Source organism: Camelus dromedarius, chromosome X (assembly GCF_036321535.1).
Source record: "Camelus dromedarius isolate mCamDro1 chromosome X, mCamDro1.pat, whole genome shotgun sequence".
NCBI lineage: Eukaryota > Metazoa > Chordata > Mammalia > Artiodactyla > Camelidae > Camelus > Camelus dromedarius.
Genome location: NC_087472.1, coordinates 35,055,364 through 35,075,985, shown reverse-complemented (window position 1 = coordinate 35,075,985; position 20,622 = coordinate 35,055,364). Strand labels below are relative to the sequence as shown.

The window sequence follows — 20,622 nt, the reverse complement described above, 5'->3', positions numbered from 1 at the left end:
AGATATATGTATATGTAATAAAACTGTTTTTAAGAAGCAGTGGAAAATTTAAGATGGTAGGTATATCTTGGGAGAATGCAGAAGAATGTGACAGTCAAGAAAACCACAGGTTGATTCAAAATTACCCATAATATAATATTCTAGTTCTTAAATGTTATGTTGGGTTATAAGTGTTCATTTGGTAGTTATGCTTCATAACTTATATATCTTTTGCATGTATTCTGCTGTATTTTCAAATATAATATAGTAAAAGTTTATAAAAGATAAAAGGCAAGACTGAGAGCATTTAAGAACACGCGGTTATATCAAGTATGGAAAGAGAAAGTGGTTAATGAGAAAAGTCTGACATTTTATCTAAACAATCAAATAGTAGAAAGTAGTCATTTTTATTTTTGGCAAAGGGATCAATCCTTATGAAATACAGACCTCAAGAAATTAATTTTCTGTTTTATAAACACCCAAAAGTTACTGTTGTCTCTATATATGTTATGTGTAGGCTGACATGACTTTTTTTCTTAAGATTATACTTGACATTCACTATGCATAAATTTTATTCTTTCAGCCTTCAAAGCATGTTCATATCTTATGTATAACTGATAGTGTTACAAATATCTTCTAATGTCTTAAATAGGAAACCGGTAATTTTTATCTTTAATCAGACCATTTACAATTATGACAACTACTCGTACTACCCTATTGATATCCATAGCACAAGAATAAGAATACAGTAGCCTATTTCTAATGCAAGACCCCAAAACAAAAATTCCCATGGAAACTGGATTGAGAGGTAAAAGAACAAAGCAGCTCTTCTTAAAATTCTCCCTGGTCCAGATTGCTTTTATTTTCAGGTCCAAGGTACCTGCAATGTCTATCAAACTTCAGATGATAATTTCTATAACTAAAATAGAGGGTATTAAAGGCTGAGGATAAACAAAGTGATGCTGTGATCTGATTTAATCAATATAGCAAAGAAGAAAATCACCAGATGCTTACTTGTAGTCCAGGAGGACCTGGATATCCTGGATTACCCTTTGGTCCTGGCAGTGATGACATAATTATACTACCTGGTTCTCCCTGAAAGAAACCATTAATGGAAGTTGTAAGTAATAGTCATGATGCAGGAAAGCTGGCAAAAATACAAAAAAAAAAAAAAAATGACCTGAGAATTCAATTTGTTACGTAAGTGTCCTGGAAGATTAGGCGATCTCAATGAATAAATTTACCTTTTGAAGGAAAATGAAGAAGTGGCCAGAGTACGCTGAAGTACAGTTAATTTATTAAGAACCTGTCATACCTTTAGTTACTCATTCATAAAAAAATTATTAAATATTCATATTTGCCAAAAATTGTGTTGAGTTTTGGATGCTTAGTAGTGAAAAAGATAAATAAGACTTCTTGTTCTCATGGTGCTAACAATATACTTGGGAAATGCAGACCACAACATGTAAACAACTAAGAGGACAAAATGTTCTGTTAAAGATTATAAAGAAAAACTACATGGTATATGATAAAAAAAAAATAGTGGAGGACTAAAACTAAATGATAATTATGTGAAGTGATAGAGGGGCTAACTATTGTTTCAATGGCAGTCATATTACAATATATAAATGTATCAAATTAACAATGTTGTACAACTTATATTTACACAATGTTATATGTCAAATATATTTCAACTGAAAAAAGAAATAGCAGAGGAATTTAGTTTGAGTATTCAAAGAAGGGCAACCAATTAAGGCTGAGATCTAAAGGGTAGTAAGGAGTCAGCCAGGTAAAGATGGGGGAACCCTTGAAGGTTTATAAGCAAAAAGATTAAATAATTGATTTACATTTCTAAAAGATCATTCTTGGCCGCTTTGTAGAGAATAAATCAGGCTTTGGAGGGTAGTGAGGAGCTAGCAGCGAACAAAGAGACTAGTTAAGAGGCTATTATAATAGTCCACATGAGACATTATGGTTAATGTGGTGGCTGTGGAAATGAAAAGTGGATGAATTTAAGATATATTTTGTAGGCAAAACTAACAGTATTTCAAGACAGAATGGAGTGAGAAAATGTATGAAGGAGTAGAAGATGTAAATACTAACTCGGGTTTTGCCACATGTAAAAGCGTACATAATATACAGTGATACAAATTTTAGAGATTGGGAAAACAGAGGGAGGAACAGGTTTATTTTGGGATTTGCATTAACTTTGCACATGTTAATTTGAATGTCTTTGAAATATCTGAGTGGAGATGCCGGGGAGGCAGTTTAATGCATGCATCTAATTCAGAAGAAGTAGAAATGTAGGTGGTTCCTCACTAGACAGCAATCAACACCACAAGCATTAATCATATTGCTGGCATACAGGAAAAGAAGCTTTCAGGACTGTGTCCTGATACCTGTTGGACAGAAGGAATAACATCAGGTTGCATAGAAGACTGCAGAACGACCAGAGATGCAGAAGAAAAACCAGGAAAAGATAGTGTCACAGAAGCAGAGGGAAAGAGTATTTCTAGAGGGAGCAGGTGGTCAACTGTATCAAAATGGAATGAGGATTGAAGGAGTCAGAAAAGAAATTTGCGTCTGTTATACACATTTGCAAGTGTATCAGCCCATAAAAGGTACTTAAAGCCATGAGAACTAGGGAGACTACTTGAGAGTTTGTAAATGTGCAGCTGCACAACTTCTAGAAGCATCCATTCTAAGACAGAAGTCAGAGACATTATCTGATTGAAAATGCAGGCTTTCCAAATATTTTATTAAAAATGTTTACCTTCTCAATGAGATGCTTACCTTCATACCTGGGATCCCAGGAGGCCCCTATTATTAAAAAGAAAAGGAAAATTTTATATATATGAGAGGGGAGCAAGAAAAAGAACACACTGCTTTCCAAATTGAATAGACTACTGCAGGGTCAGTCTGAGCACAAGGTATCTTAGGATACTTAGAGATGACATTTATATTAAATACCACAGAATCTTTGCTTTTACCCAGCACAAAACTATATGTACTACCAACTTCTTTTAAAAAAAATTCTTTTCTAGTTTACTACTTCAAAATGTACTACTTTGTTCAACATGAATGCACTGAGCTCACTTTCTACACTTCTGCTTCTTCTGTCAATTCCTGTGTTCATTATAATCCCAAACTTTATAACTTACAGGAGGACCTGGTAAACCAGGAAAACCCGGACTGCCTGGAAATCCACGTTCTCCCTAGAAGGAGTTAAAAATAAAAAGCATGGAAGAATAAAAAAATAAAACATAACTATATCAACAAACAATGACTTATTGAAAAGATTTCTGTAAAAGCCATTTTGAAACATGCCAGATTGCCAAAAATTCATTAGCCTTCACTTTCCAATTACTTCAATGTCAACTATCCCATATCAATTCAACCTTCTAAGATACTTTTATCCCTATTCATCAATCCCAATCAGAAATAAAGAGAAAAATCTTCTACCTTAGTCATTTTCTTCTGACAAATCCATTTTGAGACAATCACCCCACAGATTCCTGGCCATGATCACATTTAATAGTTAATGATCTGCCCCAATTTCCTGCCCATGTATTATATAGATCCTTATTTTAACTGCCCTATTATATTTTTCTTTTACTGTAAACTATTTCAAATTATTTTTGTAAAGAGGAAAAGATGGTAAGAAAGAATGCCGTTAATATCACCAAGAGGACAATAATAGCAATAGTTCTAGCAATTTCAGGTCGTTATGTTTTCTAGGCACCCAATTTTTCTCACTCACTATTGTAAAGTACTAATATGAACACTTGGTTTAGAAAACAAAAACTAAAATTGCTATAAAAGAACCCCAATGCAACCTCCTTTCAAATACTTACATGCCATAGTAATCCTAGAAACATCCTTGTCAGAGGCTTAAAAGAGTAAAATTACTATAGCTGTGTGCCGTTGACTTACTGTCCAATACCCACCACTTTTTGCACGTGGAAAAAGTAGGCCCAGAGAGAAAGGAAGTGGCCTGCACACCAAGTTTAGAAGACAGAAAACAAAACAACCCATATATTCTGGTTCCACCTCTAGGGTTCATTCTATTAGTTACACAGGAAGAAACATAAGAAACCATTTAATCTGAAAGTATACATAATAAATCCATTTTAAAAATTTCTCACTCACATAAATGGGGACCTCAAACACAAATTAATCATGAGATCTGCTAAGGCGCTACTTTAACAAAAAGAAGGAGAAAGATCCCTTTAATCACACAGGATACTATACCACTGCAGATACATTTGTCTTCCACATTAAAACTTTGGCTAGTGGTCTGTTTGTTGCTCAAGGCATGCTGGCAAAAAAAACTCACAAATGACCAGAAGAGACACAAGAATGTAGCCCACTTTAACACGCAATGTGCCATGCAAACTAACTCCACATTGGTCCTATCACCGTAAGGTTGCCCCAGCTGAAATGAAGACCACAAGCCTCAAAATCCAAAATAATAATAATAAGAAGAAATATGTTATTTTTTATTATTACTATTATTATTGGCAAGGGTTACACTGACTTGGAGAAATTTTGGAAGTAAAAATAATTTTACTGCCTTCAAGCATACTCTACAAAAATTATCACAAAATATGGCCTTCATAACGCAAAATAGTTTGTTTAAGTAATTTTAACTATACGCCTTAATATAAAATGTGCCACATGCTGTCAGTTAAAGATTTAGGGTATTTCATGAATAGTTTCACAGAATATTATGCGCAAAATGGAAATGCCAAAAGGATATACAGAAAATAACATATTTCATTACCTATTGGAAAAGTAGAAAAGTGAGGGAATAAGAACTGAGATGATATGTAAACTTTAAAAAAGAGAAAATTTTCCTTTTTTTCCTGCTATCACTTTATGTTAAATCCATACAGTTGACTAAAGGCAATAAAAGTGAGTCAGGAAAAATTGTTTGTTGTATGAAGTTTTACTTTTCTTTTTAAGTTGTTAAATTCATTATTTTCACTGATGGAAAAGTTTCAGGTTTCATACTAATAGTTTATAGTAAAATTAATGTGCTGTATTGCATACAGATTTTTAGGATTTTTCTTAAGGAAGTTATTAAGCAAGGTAAAGAAAAAATTTAAAAACATTAAATATTTGAAAAAGTAAATTCTACCTAGCTGAGAGAAAAAGGCAAAGCTAATGAATGACATTCACAAATGTTACTCTTAACAACTGATAAAGTATTTGAAACACATATATCCTAATTCCTCTTTAACTCTATTCGCACTTTACACTAAAGTCAAAAAGGGATTTAGTAAGTAATCTTCAATCCAATGCAATATCCCAGCTAAGTACACGTGCTTAAAGAATTACTGATGTTTCAATATACTGAAAATGTTAACTCAGACCATAAACTATATATGTCCTAGACATGAAGCTTACTATAGCTCTTCTTCGTCATTCTTCATATTGATTTATTTAAATTTTTAAGTCTATTATTATCAAGCATATTGCCTAAGATTAAGTCAAAGAAATCTCACCTTGGTTCCATTGCATCCAGGGATACCTTGAGGTCCTGGGGCCCCATCATGGCCTGGCATTCCCTTTGAAAAGGGACATAACACATGTATAATATTTCTTGGATTATTTTTTAAGAGATTTTAAAATGGGAAGCCAAATCCTACTTACAGGAAGACCTGGTGTCCCTGGAAATCCAGGAAGTCCAGGAGGACCCTATAGAAAGAAATAGATTCCCTGAACCAAATAACAATCAATAACAATAAAATAATATCCTATCTAAGGTAATTATGAAAATTACAATTAGAATAGCAATGGAAAAATGTGTCTCATTGATTATTACCACTCATTCTTTTAAACACTATAGAAAAAACTACTATCCATGTTTAAAAGTCTCTGTTCTAGAAAACTACAGAAGAAACTATCTGAGGGAGTACTGTCTTCATTGCACTTACCAGGAATAGGCAAATTAGAGGATGAAATGTCTTTTATAAAAGACAAAGGGCTTCTCCTAGGTTTGTGATGAATATGGAATTCAGCAGGGTATGGGTAAGTGACAAATACATCTGCCCCTGAGAACATCAGTATGATCACTCCCAAAATTCTTTCATCAAATGTCCCTGTCAGGATTGGCAAAAATACAAGTTTGACAAAATTCTCTGTAGGTGAAGCTATGGGAAAAAAGTACTCTCATACAACTGCTAATGGGATTTAAACACCATGGGGAGAATTTTGGAAATATCTAGCAAAACTGACACGTGTACTTATTTATCCTTTGAAGCAACTCATTTCTAAGAATCTATCCCAAAGGCACACAAGAAATTATGAAACAAAATATGAAATTCAAGGTTATTGACTGCAGGATTATTTCAGCTAAAGTTTAGAAATGGCGATACAACCATAGTTAAAAGTAAAGATTAGAAACAATAGGGACATGACTAAATAAATTATGGTACATCCTCATAATATAAAACTATGCAGCTGTTAAAAAGAATGAGGAATTCTGTACACTGAAATATGTAGTGATCTCCAGGATATACTATTAAGTAAAAGAAACAAAGTGTAAGTAGTGAATATAATATGCTACCTTTTTAAAACAAAGGTGGTGACATCAAACAGTGAAAAGATAAACAGATAATAATAAACATGATTATTTCTGGAGGAAGAAGGAAACAGAATTGGGAGAAGGCAAGGAGGGATGGGAAGCATCTCTGACTATATCTTCTCTTTCAGAACAATATAAATGCTTTAAATAATGAAAAATTAAAAAGAGGTAAAAAGGCAATCGTTAAAAATTGAAAGCAAACTGGAACCAATGAACCTAATGTACAAGCTGTGGATAATAACCATACAGAGAGGAGAATTACTTTGAATGCTTTTAAAACATGGTATTTTGACTGCTTAGAAATTAGTCATTTCAAAGGGGGAAAAAGAACAGCAAAGAAATAATTAGTGATATTTGAGAATTCTATTTTTACTATTAAAATTGAAATGGTTATTTTTTTATTTGTATATTGCTATTTTGAAGCTATTACAGCTTTATTACAGGTTAAAGGAAACAATAAATTACATTAATGTCATTAGGAATCAAGATTTTCACGTTAGGGAGAGAGGTGGTCGGGACAGAGAATAAGTATATAAAACTCTTTATTTAAATTTCAATTGGAAGTAATAATGTGAACTCGTGATATTTTTTCTCTCTAAAAAATACATATTTCCTAACTCTGTCCACTGAAAATACATCAAAACAGTGACAAATCTAGTAGCAATGAAAACCTCTTACATTCAGACTGTGGTATCTAAATCACTAAAAAGAACCTGGAATCAGAGACACAGTCAATTCTAGATCTGGAGAGGACATATACAAGATAAGCCTGAAGAGTCTTCTTGTGTCAGAAAGCAAGGAAATTATCAACAATCAATAGGGTTTTGTCAATAGGACAGAGCACATGGGTCAACTTGAAGGGGTTCCCATAGAACAAAGATGGCATAATTTGGGCTTAAAAAATAATAATGAGTACAATTGATTGAAACACATAAACCTCGTATCTTAATAATGGTAAATTAAAAGAACTTTCCTTGTTCATCACTAGAAGTTGCTAGATTAGCAACTCATTACCCTATTAGATTTCAGTTGATAAATTAGAATTCAAGCTATTCAAAGAAGTATTGATAGGCTCTTAAAGATCACCATTTTGCAACTCTAAGCTCTAAATGAAAAAAAAAAATCGATCTAGGTAATGATCATCAATGGATGCTAAACTATTAGGTGAGAGTTGATGGCGAAATTTTTGATGGCAGAATCAGCCTCATTTATCTGAAAGCATTAATCAAACCTAGCATCAAAAAAATAGGACAGACATTGGTGCTGTAAGATGTAATTCAGTAATAGGTACACAGCACTACCTGTATTCTTTTTCTATTTTCTTAAAATTTTTGCAGTATAATTTACATACAGTAAAAGGCATACATGTTAAACGTAATTTTTTCTTTATCCCCAGGAACCTCTCTAGTGCCTCTTCCAAGGCAGCCTAAAATTTGCAGGGAATATGGAGGACAGAGGAACAATTTAAATGACATCATGAGGAAACAATCAGCCAGATCCAGAATGTGGAACACAGTACAGCACAAATGACCCAGTTTTGCCAATGTCATAATAAAAGAGGCTTAAGAAACATAGCAACCAAATGTAATATGTGAAGGTTGCTTGGATCCTGGTTTAAACAAACCAATTGTAAAGAGATCTTTGAGACAATTGAGGAAATCTGAATAAGGACCGAGTTTTAAAGTATACTGAAACGTTATTGCTAAGTTTCTGAGGTTTAATAATGCTATAATGGTTATCAGTTTGAGAGACATATTGAAGTAGTGATTGGTGGAATGAATGATGTGAGGGATTTACTTTAAAATATTCCCCCAAATAGTGATGAGGTATAGATGAAATAAATTTGTCAAAATGTTGCTAATTTTTGAAGCTAAGTAATGGGGACATGGGAGGAGATCATCGTTTGATATTCTCTGTACATTTGTGTATGCGTAAAATTTTCCATAATAATAAGTCTTTTAAAATTTGCATGCCAAGGGTTGCCTGTGAGCTGAGACATAAGGCTGCAAGAATGATCAGCCCACTGATCTCTAAGCACTCTCAGACACTTGAAAATGGAATTGATACACCAGATAGTTTTTTATCGTCTCAACAGTGCCCGGGACATAGTTAATGGTAACTATAACTATTATGAGATATGTTATGATTATTATGAAGAGCTTTAATAGTATATTGATATTCATTCATTACAGAAATATGTCTGCTAGAATAAACTAAGGGTTTTGAGCTTCTTCCCTGCTTTTCCAGTAACCTACCCATGCCAGTCATAAGTAGTATATAAGGCAAGCTACATGTTAAGAAGTATATAGCAAACAGAATGCTTTGAATATTTCTATAAAATGTGTGCATCTACTAAATTTCTGAAAATCAGATGATCAGAATGTTTAACTGTCTTTTTCACACACAGAAATATGCTGTGTCACCATCCATGTATATTTTATACTTCAATTCAGGGACCTCATCAATCTATGAACACAGAATTTCAAAGCTAAAAGAGACCCTGGAGATTGTGTTTTTTGACTCTCTGATTTAACAAATGAAGAAACTGAGGCTCAGAAAATTTAAATATGATTTTCCAAAAGCCAGTGCTATTTTTAAACTATAGTTTCTTCCCAATTCTAAAACACACTAAAAAGTGTATGTCAACCTAAAAGCTTTTCAGAAAAATTACACTAAATGTGCACCCCAATTTTGAGACATCCTGATTTCCAGAACATTAAAACTTGAAAAATCATACATTCTAGAACTGAGGAAATGTAGTATTCCAAAAATAGTTATTCTTTAACATAGCACTTTAAACTAGTGCTTCCCAAACTTACTCTCTTCAAGATACACAAAGAAAATTATCATCATTGTACATGGTACACTGGGAGAGTACACAGCCTGAGGTGACAGTCCTCTGAACTGGACTGAGATGATCACAATGGTTGGGAAGTTCTGCTTTAAAACACTTGTATGATGTATGTTTTAAAGAAATTGAAAAATTATTGGAATTAAGCACTTTCACATTTCTTAACACAACTACTTTAAAATCTTACATTACTTTAAACAGACATCTGGATATATAAAGGTAACTATCAAAATACTAAAGAAAGGCTAACTGTAGACATATACAGGTTCAAATTTAACTTTTGAAAGATGCCATTTTTCTTTTTACATTTCACTATGAGTCTTTTCCAGATGTCTCTTACCACTTAATTTGCTTCTTGTCTGTTTTGACCCACAAAGCACTTGATACAGCCAGTATCACTTACTCTGATCCCTTTTGGTCCTGGTGGCCCTGGAATACCATCATCACCCTGAAAAATACAACATACTTAGTTTTTTTTTTCTTCAAAAATAGCCCTCAAGTAACTAATTTCAGATTCTAAAATAAAAGACAAATTTTTGTGAATCTTTGTGAAAGTTACTGAGGAACTTACGTACCCAAGGAATTAGCATTTAATATTGAGACTGAAAGCACTGAAGTAAATTATATGGTAAAAAAAAAATTAGAAAGGTCTTTATTTACTGAGGATAAAACTGTTGACATAGAGAAGAAATGTTATACTTGTAACGTTAATCATGAATCATGCAAGAAAAGAAAGATGAAGTAGTGGGAGAGATGTTCCCCAAATCACTTATGCATAAACAAAGTAAGAGCTGAATGTCTGGGCAGTTTCCATATTGTGTCAGTCTGCTTGCCATGCTGCTAATAAATAGCATCATCTCTGAGCCCCAACATGAGCTGTTCCTGAGTTTGCTGTTTTAAACGTTCGCTACGTTTTTTAAGGGACTTTCTACTGGCACAGTTTAAGAAGGAATAAGAAAGAACCACAGACTTTCCTTTCTAGCTTCTGCTGTAGACTCCATGCAAAAGGGGTTGCTCACATGTGTGTTAATCTCTTCACCCATTTCTAGTTACAATCACATTGCTGAGAATTTAAAGTCTTGCCTTACTAAGTTTTATAAAATACTTCCTTTTAAAAATGGAATAAAGGAAACCTAATTCTGCTCCAAAAGGCAGGAATTTCAGAGGAACATATAGCTGGTAGGCCACCATCTGACACTTTCAATAGTTTTTATTAAAATAGGATATCTTGCTTTCTACCAGTGGCTTCCAAACTACTCAACTCACAACCCTAGAGGTTCCACTGGAGGTTCTTTTATGCCTATGTCACAGCCTTTCTTCAATCAGTGAAGTTCTGTTTTTATCTGTTTTATGTGGAACTTTCACGAAAAGTTTCATTTGGAGAAAAGGTTACCTGCTGTATTAGTTTCCAATGCTGCTTTTGAAATTACCACAAACTTACTGGCTTAAAACAATACAATCTTAAAGTTCTGGAAGTCAGCCGTATGGACAGAGGTCTCGCTGGCAGAGCTGTGTTACTTTCTGGAGGTTCTAAGGGGAGAATTAATTTCCTTTCTTTCTCCAGCTTCTAGAGCCACCAACATTCCTCTGTTCATGGTCCCCTTCAATCTTCACAGTCAGTGATGGCCGAACGAGTCTTTCAAACATTGCATCACTCTGACATTGACTCTTCTGCCTCCCTCTTTCACATTTAAAGGACCCATGTGATTATATTGGGCCCACCAAGATAATCCAGAATAATCTCCCTAGTTTAAGACTAGCTGATTAGTAACTCTAATTCCACCTGCAATCTTAATTTTCCTTGTCTATGTAACTGAACATACTCACAGATTCTAGGGATTAGGTTATGGACATTTTTAGGGGGTTGGCATTATTCTGCCTATCACCCCTTGCTTTAAAACAAGTTTACTAATCTATTTTTTCCACAACAGATGCATCTCTAAGGAGATTAAAGTTAATCTAATTCTATTTTTTTAACATTTTTTATTGATTTATAATCATTTTACAATGTTGTGTCAAATTCCAGCGTAGAGCACGATTTTTCAGTTATACATGAACATACATAGATTCATTGTCACATTTTTTTCTGTGAGCTACCATAAGATCTTGTGTATATTCCCCTGTGCTATACAATATAATCTTGTTTATCTATTCTACAATTTTTAAATCCCATCTATCCCTTCCCACCCTCCACCCCCTTGGCAACCACAAGTTTGTATTCTATGTCTATGATTCTGTTTCTGTTTTGTATTTATGCTTTATTTGTTTGCTTTTTTTTTCTCATTAGATTCCACATATGAGTGATCTCATATGGTATTTTTCTTTTTCTTTCTGGCTTACTTCACTTAGAATGACATTCTCCAGGAGCATCCATGTTGCTGCAAATGGCATTATGTTGTCGGTTTTTATGGCTGAGTAGTATTCCATTGTATAAATATACCACTTCTTCTTTATCCAGTCATCTATTGATGGACATTTAGGCTGTCTCCATGTCTTGGCTATTGTAAATAGTGCTGCTATGAACATTGGGGTGCAGGTGTCATCCTGAAGTAGGGCTCCTTCTGGATACAAGCCCAGGAGTGGGATTCCTGGGTCATATGGTAAGTCTATTCCTAGTCTTTTGAGGAATCTCCATACTGTTTTCCACAGTGGCTGCACCAAAGTGCATTCTCACCAGCAGTGAAGGAGGGTTCCCTTTTCTCCCCAGCCTCTCCAGCATTTGTCATTTGTGGATTTCTGAATGATGTCCATTCTGACTGGTGTGAGGTGATACCTCATTGTAGTTTTGATTTGCATTTCTCTGATTAGTGATATTGAGCATTTTTTCATGTGCCTATTGATCATTTGTATGTCTTCTTTGGAGAATTAATTGTACACAAAAATAAACTCAAAATGGATCAAAGACTTAAACATAAGACAAGATACAATAAACCTAGAGGAAAATAGAGGCAAAACATTATCTGACATACATCTCAAAAATGTTCTCCTAGAACAGTCTACTCAAGCAATAGAAATAAAAGCAAGAATAAACAAATGGGACCTAATGAAACTTACAAGCTTTTGCACAGCAAAGGAAACCATAAGTAAAACAAAAAGACAACCTATGGAATGGGAAAAAATTTTTGCAAATGAAACTGACAAAGGCTTGATCTCCAGAATATATAAGCAGCTCATATGGCTTAATAAGAAAAAAATTAACAACCCAATCCAAAAATGGGCAGAAAATCTAATTCTATTTTAAAACAACTTAGAAGATCATTTGCTCAATCAATCTTTTTGTGTCTTCCCACTAAAGGCAGAAATAAGACAAAAATCCCTTAATATTGTACCGGTTGTACTAACCAACCAACATGGCTAAATAAGAGAGAGAAATCAGAGGTATAAAAATTGGAAAGAATAAGGCAAAACTACCACTATTTGCAAATAATATGATTGTATGTATGGAAAACCCAAGATAATTAAATGAAAAACTACTATAATCAATAACATAATTCAGTAAGGTTAACTGCATATAAAATTAATATGGAAAAATCAATACCTTTCTTATATACCAACAACTACCAGTTAGAAAATGTAATGGAAGAAAACATGCAATTTAAAGTAGCAAAAAAAAGATAAACCATCTAGCAATGAACTTAACAAGAAATAAAGATTCAAAAGAAGAGAAGTTTAAAACACTTCTCAAGTTCAAAAAAGAAGACGTGAACAAATGGAAAGGCATTTCATATTTTAGATAATAGAAATCAATATAAAAAAGTCAATTCTCAACAATTTAGTTATAAATTTGATACAATAAAAATAGAAATAACATGAGCTTATTTTTTAAACTGGACATAGTGCCTCTAATGTTTATATGGAAAAATAAACAAGAACATTGGGTGGCAGTACATCAAGGAAGTTTTGTTAGATTCAAGAGCAGAAGGGACTGGTGCTAAATTTCTTGAGTAGAACTTTACATTGAGGAAAAAGCAAGACTCCTAATGACTGCATAGAATTTAAACAGATGGGAAATACAACAGAATTTCCCATGTCTAATGAGGTGCAAAAACAGCAGAATGTTCCTTGTGTACCCAAGAGTGGCACAGAGATAGCACAGACATCTGAAAGTGTCAGGTGGACAGAATTGAGCACTAACTCAGCAGCAATCTATACAGACTATTGGCATGGGACATCTCAGTGAATTCCAGCTTGGATTAGACCATCCCATCCCTCAACACCTTGGAACTACTTATGTTCTTCTTACCTTAGGCACAGCCTTGTGAAAATGAGGTGAATTTTAAGATTGGGCAAAGTTTCTGTTTTTTTTTTAATGGCTTTTTTGGCTCATCTTCCTTTACTGTCTGTATTAGGTATACTGGTGGACTGATACATGAAAGGGCCAGTTCTATTCATTTTTCTGGAAGGGAAAAGTGGTTTGAAAACCCTTTTTTCTTAATTTTATTTCATGGAAAAGTGGTACATCATGCCATTAGAGCATTAAGGAAATCAAATGGATACTCATCAAGTAGTCCTCTGAGAAAAGGGGGAAAACTAATTTATCACTTCCTATCCCATTCCATACCTCAGCATGCATATAAGATGTTATTCTTGCTCATGATGTAGGAGAGACTGCCCACAAAGTAGTCGATGGGGAAAAGTATTCCCAACTGATAGGTGGACAGCACCTTTGGATCTATGAGCCTGGGTACAGGAGAGGGAGAGTATACAGATCTATCCTCGCCTCTTTCTCTCCCACAGAACAGCGTGTGTGACTTCTGCCTACTAAATTCACTGATACATCTGTCCCAGATAACTGCCACGACTCTGAACTTGACAAACTGGTAGATATGTCACCTACCACCCAACCCCGCAGATAAACATCTGACTGCTATGTCACTGAATACAACAAATGGTCACCTCTGTAAACATGGAACTTTTGAGTACATCAGATTCAGTACTTCCAACCTTATTACACTGGACTGGATATGTTGCCACAGTTACTCTGACACAACAGAAACAAAACACCTCCTCAGATGTCAAACTGTTCCTGTCTGAGATGGGATTAATTGACACATCTGGGAAAAGGGATATGGGATCTGCCATGAAGCTATTTTGACCTTGATAGTGGTGGCCTTCTCCCCGACACCTGCCCCTAAACTTATACAAATTTTCCAATTCCACTCTGCCCATTAGGAGGGACTTCTGGCTGGTTGACTCCCATGATAATCAATGACGATTACATTCTCAGTATTGTGTATTGGAGTATTTCTTTTATAAAAGCCAGGCCCTTCAACATTCCTACCAATGTAACATGTACATATGAGTAATTGATAAGAGATTTCCAAATATTCAAAACAGCTCCTCTCACTGAGCATGTCACACTAAATAAAGTAAGAGTGGAACTTCAAAACCCAGTAGACCATGGTTCCTCAGGAGAACTGTCATGTAGTATTACTGACTCTCTGTTCGTGTGTATGTTCCTGGCAACTTTTCCCCTGTCAGGGTCATTCAGTTATGAAAGGTTGTGTGCAACCTGTCCTTGACCTCTACTGAAGTCACTAATAATACCACTTTAGCTTTGGAAGCACAACAGACTAGCCTAAATTCCTTGACCTGAGTAGTGTTGAATAGTAGCATAGTCCTCAACTTCCTGCTGGCCAACCAAGAAGGGGTCCTGCTATTGCCAGAATCTCAAGTTTTACCTACATCACTAAAACTGGCAAGGTAGAACAGTCCATCACAAGACTTAAGAAAAGTCTCCTGGCTCTCTAAATTAGATCAGATGGGCTATGGGCCTTCTATTCCTGGCTTGGTAATGGTGGGGTATATGGTTACACTCATTCCTCCAGGCAAGCTTGGTTGTCCTGCTTGGAATAATTTTGATTATGACCATGATCCACAGTGGCCTCAGACTAATTACCTATTTTTTGACATAACTCTTCAAAGTCCAACCCATTCAGGTCCATGTTGGGGTAACTTATGTTTCTCATTTGAGTCCTAAAAAATCAAGAGATGGAATTGAGGAGTCTGGCTCCTGGCTAAAGACCTATGTGTGATTTTTCAGGCTCAACCACAGGCAATTACAAAGGCTTCATGGTAAGCCTCATAGAGGAAAGTCTCATGTGCCCATCCCACAACAGAATTAGTGTACAGCCGATGCATGGCAGTCTCTGAAGGGAGCTATAGTCAAGGAATCAATCCCCTTGGCTGGCCACGCTTCTATGCATATCTGCACTGAAAGGCCTCTTTATCTGGAGTTTTGGTGAAGACCTCTTTATTGGGAGAGGGGGGATTCTTGAGGACATTTTTTTCTGTACTCTGACTCGGTAGTTTTCTCCTTCTACCCTTCCTCCTCTCTCCCTTCTCCCATCCTGCCCTCGGGTATGCTACAAAACAGAAGCTTTTTGCTCCAAGCTCCCTCAGCAGTAAAACAATTCCCTGTGGCTGTGCTGATCCATTTGACCCTCACTGGCACTGTTCCATGAAGAGTAATGGAAGAGTGGGGAAGTCCACGCTTTCTCTGGTTCAACATTTTGCTTATATAACTGTCATAGTAAGTGGCTAAAGGTTTGACTGTTACTTTTCATTCTGGCTTGTTGTCTTAACAAGTACTCTGACACCTGGCAGTTCAGCTCTCTCCAGCTCAGCTGAGCTCCTGACAGGACATAATTTGTCGCAAGGATCCCAATAACCACACACAATTAACAGCATCTTCCAAAAGTATTTGAATACAGCAGTAATATTCAGCTCTTTTAAGAAACTAACAATAAAGTATAGATACTCAGCCATTCTATTGCTTTATTTACATATTAGTTTCTGGGTATAATTCAGTAACTTTTTAATTAACTTGACACCTGTCCCACAATTAGATGATTTAATTCCTTTGGTATTACTGGTTGGCAACTTGGCACGTACCTTTTGTCCCCGAGGCCCTGGGGGCCCTTCTGGACCTGGAAATCCAGGCAAACCTGGATGGCCTTCCAAACCTGGAAATCCTCTCTCCCCCTGAAATTGAACAAGAATGCAAAGTAAGGTCATTTGTGAATTTTCAAGTACAAGCATGGTTGAGATTCAAAAGCATCAAATGGCTATCTAGAGAAAACTAATTTAATTTAATGATGCTAAATTCAGAGTATCCACTAACATGGAGAAAACTTTAAGACATGAGTGGAAAAACACAAACCACTCTGAATTTATATCATATTTGGTAATGTAATCTCTTGCTTTCTTGTAAAAGTAGAAAGCATATCAGAGATGAAGTGAAGTTTAAACATACTGACATCAAGAATCTAACAGTAAAGATGGCAACAAATCCAGGAGACCAGGTCTGCAGGGGTTACGTGAAATAAGTATGGTGCAGGGATGAAGAAGGGTAAAAGGAAAATATCAGAGATTTTAGGTTTGTAGCGGAGAGTTGCAGGATTATTCAGACTGGAAATTCATTAGCTGATTAGAGATACGTTAGCTAGAAAAATATCATACATATAACTCTATAATATCAAATATTTTATATATTTTTCTGATTGTAAAATTAATATAAAAAAAGAAATACATGTTTATGGTAGAAAAAAGAAAAAGAAAAAACCATCAGTAATTCCTCTACGCAGAATTACTATTTGAATTGTGATTCAAGTTCCAGTTCTGATCACTGCATTTATAAACACCAGCACAGGATACCTACTAGTGAGGGCCCACCACATCTTATCAGCATCTCTCAGGAAAGGTTGCCTGATGTGCATATCTGTACAGTTAGATAGGTAGGAGTTACAGAGCCACTGTGTGTACTAATAAACCATTAGATAGACACATTAGGGCTAGTTAACTTGCATACAGTCAATCATCTCAAGAGTGTGAACCCTGACATCTCTAGGGGGTCCAATCACAGAAAACAAATTCACCACTATTAAGTTTAATAACCCCAAAGGCTCATAACTCCATGGCATATGCTTTCATCTGCAAGGCTGCAAGCAGTTCCTCTACTTTCCCAAGGCTTAGAGGCTGAGTCTCTGGACCTTGTTCTGGGAATCCTCTCACCAAATCCTAGTGGAGCACCTATAGTGAGCATCCATTTCGACAAGGCAACTGATTACTGGGCCATTAGAGGCACATACCCCTGGAGGTTAAGGTAGAGACAACTTTTATTCATAACCCCAGCATGAGTTGGGGAGGGTGTTAAGTACTAAATTTAGTCTAGGTAGCTTAGGTAATTTTGTATTGAATAATTCCTTGTTATGTTGAATCATTCTGTAATAACTATAAGTACTTTGGAAAGGCTACTTCTGGTCAGTTTCCACTTACTACTTCAAAGCCAATGAAACAAATATTAGCCAATTAATGGTAGGTCTAAACATTCCTGTGGCTTTGACAATAATTATTATTGACACATCACTGCATTTTCTATTTTCTATAAATACATCTCTGTTGTTTTAACCACTCATAGAATTATGATAGTTTTGTATCCATCAACCTCAACCCAATTATTATGAAGGAAATAGAACAAGAGAAGAGAAATAAAAGATTCAAAAATTTTAGAGTTGGATTGCCTCAAATCATTACATAGACCATTCCTGGCAGAGCTGGTAATAGAAATCTGATCACAAGTGCCAGTCAGAAAGGAAGCTACAAGGAAAAAAAAACAATCTAGTTCGAGTAGATTTCCATAAGTGGAAAACGCAGCTGCATTTTGGGATCTCCACTGGTATTTAGAGCGTATCTCTGCCAAAACTTGAGGATACTGCTTGAAGAGGGCTTCATTTTCTCAGAAGCAAAACTGTTATCTGGGCTATAGATTAGAGAGGAATAAACTAGAAACTGAAAGCTGAGAATGCTAGAAAGCTTAATTGTGCTGAAATTAATAAAAACCATATACCTATAAATTATATATCCTGAAATCTCATCACACTGTAATTAAATAATGTTCTAGTCCTATCTAGCTGACTGATCGATATTATAGCAGGGAAGATAGAAGGGCAGCTACTGGACAGTAGCAAAAAGAATTGCAAGAGCAATCCCTAGCCTTTGAAAGGTAGGAAGTTTCCTGCAGTAGAAATTATAGAAGGCTTCCATAAGGAGAGGGTGATGGAGGGTCCTCTACCTAATTCCTAACATTTTTGGTAGGGAAGGCTGACATTTGTTGTGTGCCTACCTTTTGCTACTGGTTGTCAGGCAATTATTTAGTCCTTACAACTACCTAGATTTTACTATAATTTGCTAACATTCACAAACATAGAAAATGGTGTAGAGCATCTATTTCTGAAGGTCAAACTTAAAAAAAAACTGGTTTATACTGCCTGCCCATATTTGGATAAAATATTATTCTTATTTTCCTTTGTGGAATAATCTTCTCTCTCTGCCTGTCCCTTAAATATTGGTATTACTCTGGATTCCCCTTTTTGACGCTTTCTCTTTCCCAGAGAAATCTCAAGTATCAACACGTTTTTCCTAAAAGCTGGGCTCACACGGCCAACTGTCTTAAACACCTCCACTTGAATAACACACAGGCACCTAACACTCAACAATAACAATAGCAAACATGTACTGAGTGTTTTCTGTGTGCCAGAGTTTATTGTAAACTCCTTCCATGTTTTATCTTATTTAATTCTCCAAATGACAATATGAGGTAAATACTATTATTTCCATTTTACAGATGAAGAATTAGGGCAAAGAGAAGTTATATAATTTTCCCAAAACCAAACTTAATATAAACAACGTTGAATTCATTATCTTTCTACCATCTTTCATATTTCATAAACTAATACAACCTAGCCAGAAATGTATAATAATTTTGAGTTCACTCTCTCCATTACCTGTTCATCTAATCAACTAAGCTATCTTCATCATTTTATTCTTAGTGCCCAGCAGAAAAAAATACTCAGTAAATAGTCATTCAATGAATGAACTTCCTTGATGGATTATATAAAATTTATGGCACATGCTTTTCCCAAAAATTCAGAAAAAATAAGAGTTAGGATTGGGAGAAATTATACAAAGGACGACTTTTTTGTGATAAAGTTAGCTTATATACTACAAACTAGTATTAAAAAGGAGCATAGCAGACTGATTTACCTAGAAGTACAGCCTAGTTTATGAGTAAGAGGTACACATAAAAATGTTACAATTTTACATGAAGGGTACTTTATAGCCACAATAAAAAAATGTTAGACGATCATGGGAATGAAAAAGTATTTTAGGAATAGTTTCTCAAGGAAGATGCAACATTTACAGGAAAAATACTGACTTTCTGAGGATAGGAAAAATAAAAATTAGGGCAAACTTATAACTTTAAAATTATTTTGAATTATAATATTGTAAAAATGATATAAACATATGAGCAAGGTAATATCCTTAATGGACAAGTGGAAACAATGATTTATTAGGTAATGCAATTATAATGATTTTATAATTATATAAATTATGGGCAATTTTGTCTTCTTTTTGTGTAATTTCTATTTTGTTTTTTTAATTACATAGCACAAAGAAATACTTGAAGTAATATAATTAGAACAAGAATATAGATCTTTGGCAACTGTCAAGATGGAGATATCTAGCAGGGAGAGTATAGCTTAGCAGTAGAGTGCATGCGGAGCATGCATGAGGGTCCTGGGTTCAATCCCTAGGACCTCTTTTGAAAAATATAAATAAATAAATAAACCCAATTACCTCCCCCTGCAAAAGAAAAGGTGGGGGGAGATCATCTAGGTCAGATCTCAAACTTTAGCTTGCATCAGAACCACTTAGCTTGTTAAAACAAGATTACCTGATCTTACCCCCAGAGTTAGATTCACTAAGTCTGCTATGAAGCTTAACTATATTTCTAACAAGCTTGCAGTCACAGTAAATCCTAATGTAACTGGTAGAGGGGCACACTTTGTTTAGGTAATATATGACTGTGACATGAATCTCAGGTTGTCAACTGATTAATTTCTTGTTCTCATCAAGAGTCTGATGAATTTTGTTTAGCAGTATGCAACTTGGACACATTCCTTTGGCAGAATGTACATGCTTCATTGTATCTGTGATAAACTTACTTTTAAAAAGCAGTTTTATTGAGGTGAAATTAATATACAATAAACTGCACTTAAAGTATAGAATTTGAAATTTTTTGTCACATATGTGACAATCAAAATAATGAACATATACATCACTCACAAAAATGACATTTTTTCAACAAATGGTGCTAAAAGAACTGGACATTCTATGCCAAAAAAAAATGATTCTAGACACA

The 20,622-nt window shown here is 35.0% G+C and overlaps 1 protein-coding gene across 2 annotated transcripts in view; it reads right to left on the bottom strand.

Annotated features, from left to right (window-relative positions):
- Positions 1-20,622, bottom strand: part of COL4A5 (collagen type IV alpha 5 chain) — a 196,142-nt gene that overhangs the window by 89,594 nt on the left and 85,926 nt on the right. For both annotated transcript variants that reach the window (XM_010992394.3, XM_064482925.1), the window contains exons 3-9: positions 16,314-16,403; positions 9,823-9,867; positions 5,635-5,679; positions 5,487-5,549; positions 3,141-3,194; positions 2,773-2,799; positions 994-1,074 (exon numbers count right to left, since the gene is read on the bottom strand). In XM_010992394.3, the coding sequence (XP_010990696.2) occupies positions 994-1,074; positions 2,773-2,799; positions 3,141-3,194; positions 5,487-5,549; positions 5,635-5,679; positions 9,823-9,867; positions 16,314-16,403 (405 nt within the window). The remainder of the gene's footprint in view (positions 1-993; positions 1,075-2,772; positions 2,800-3,140; positions 3,195-5,486; positions 5,550-5,634; positions 5,680-9,822; positions 9,868-16,313; positions 16,404-20,622) is intronic.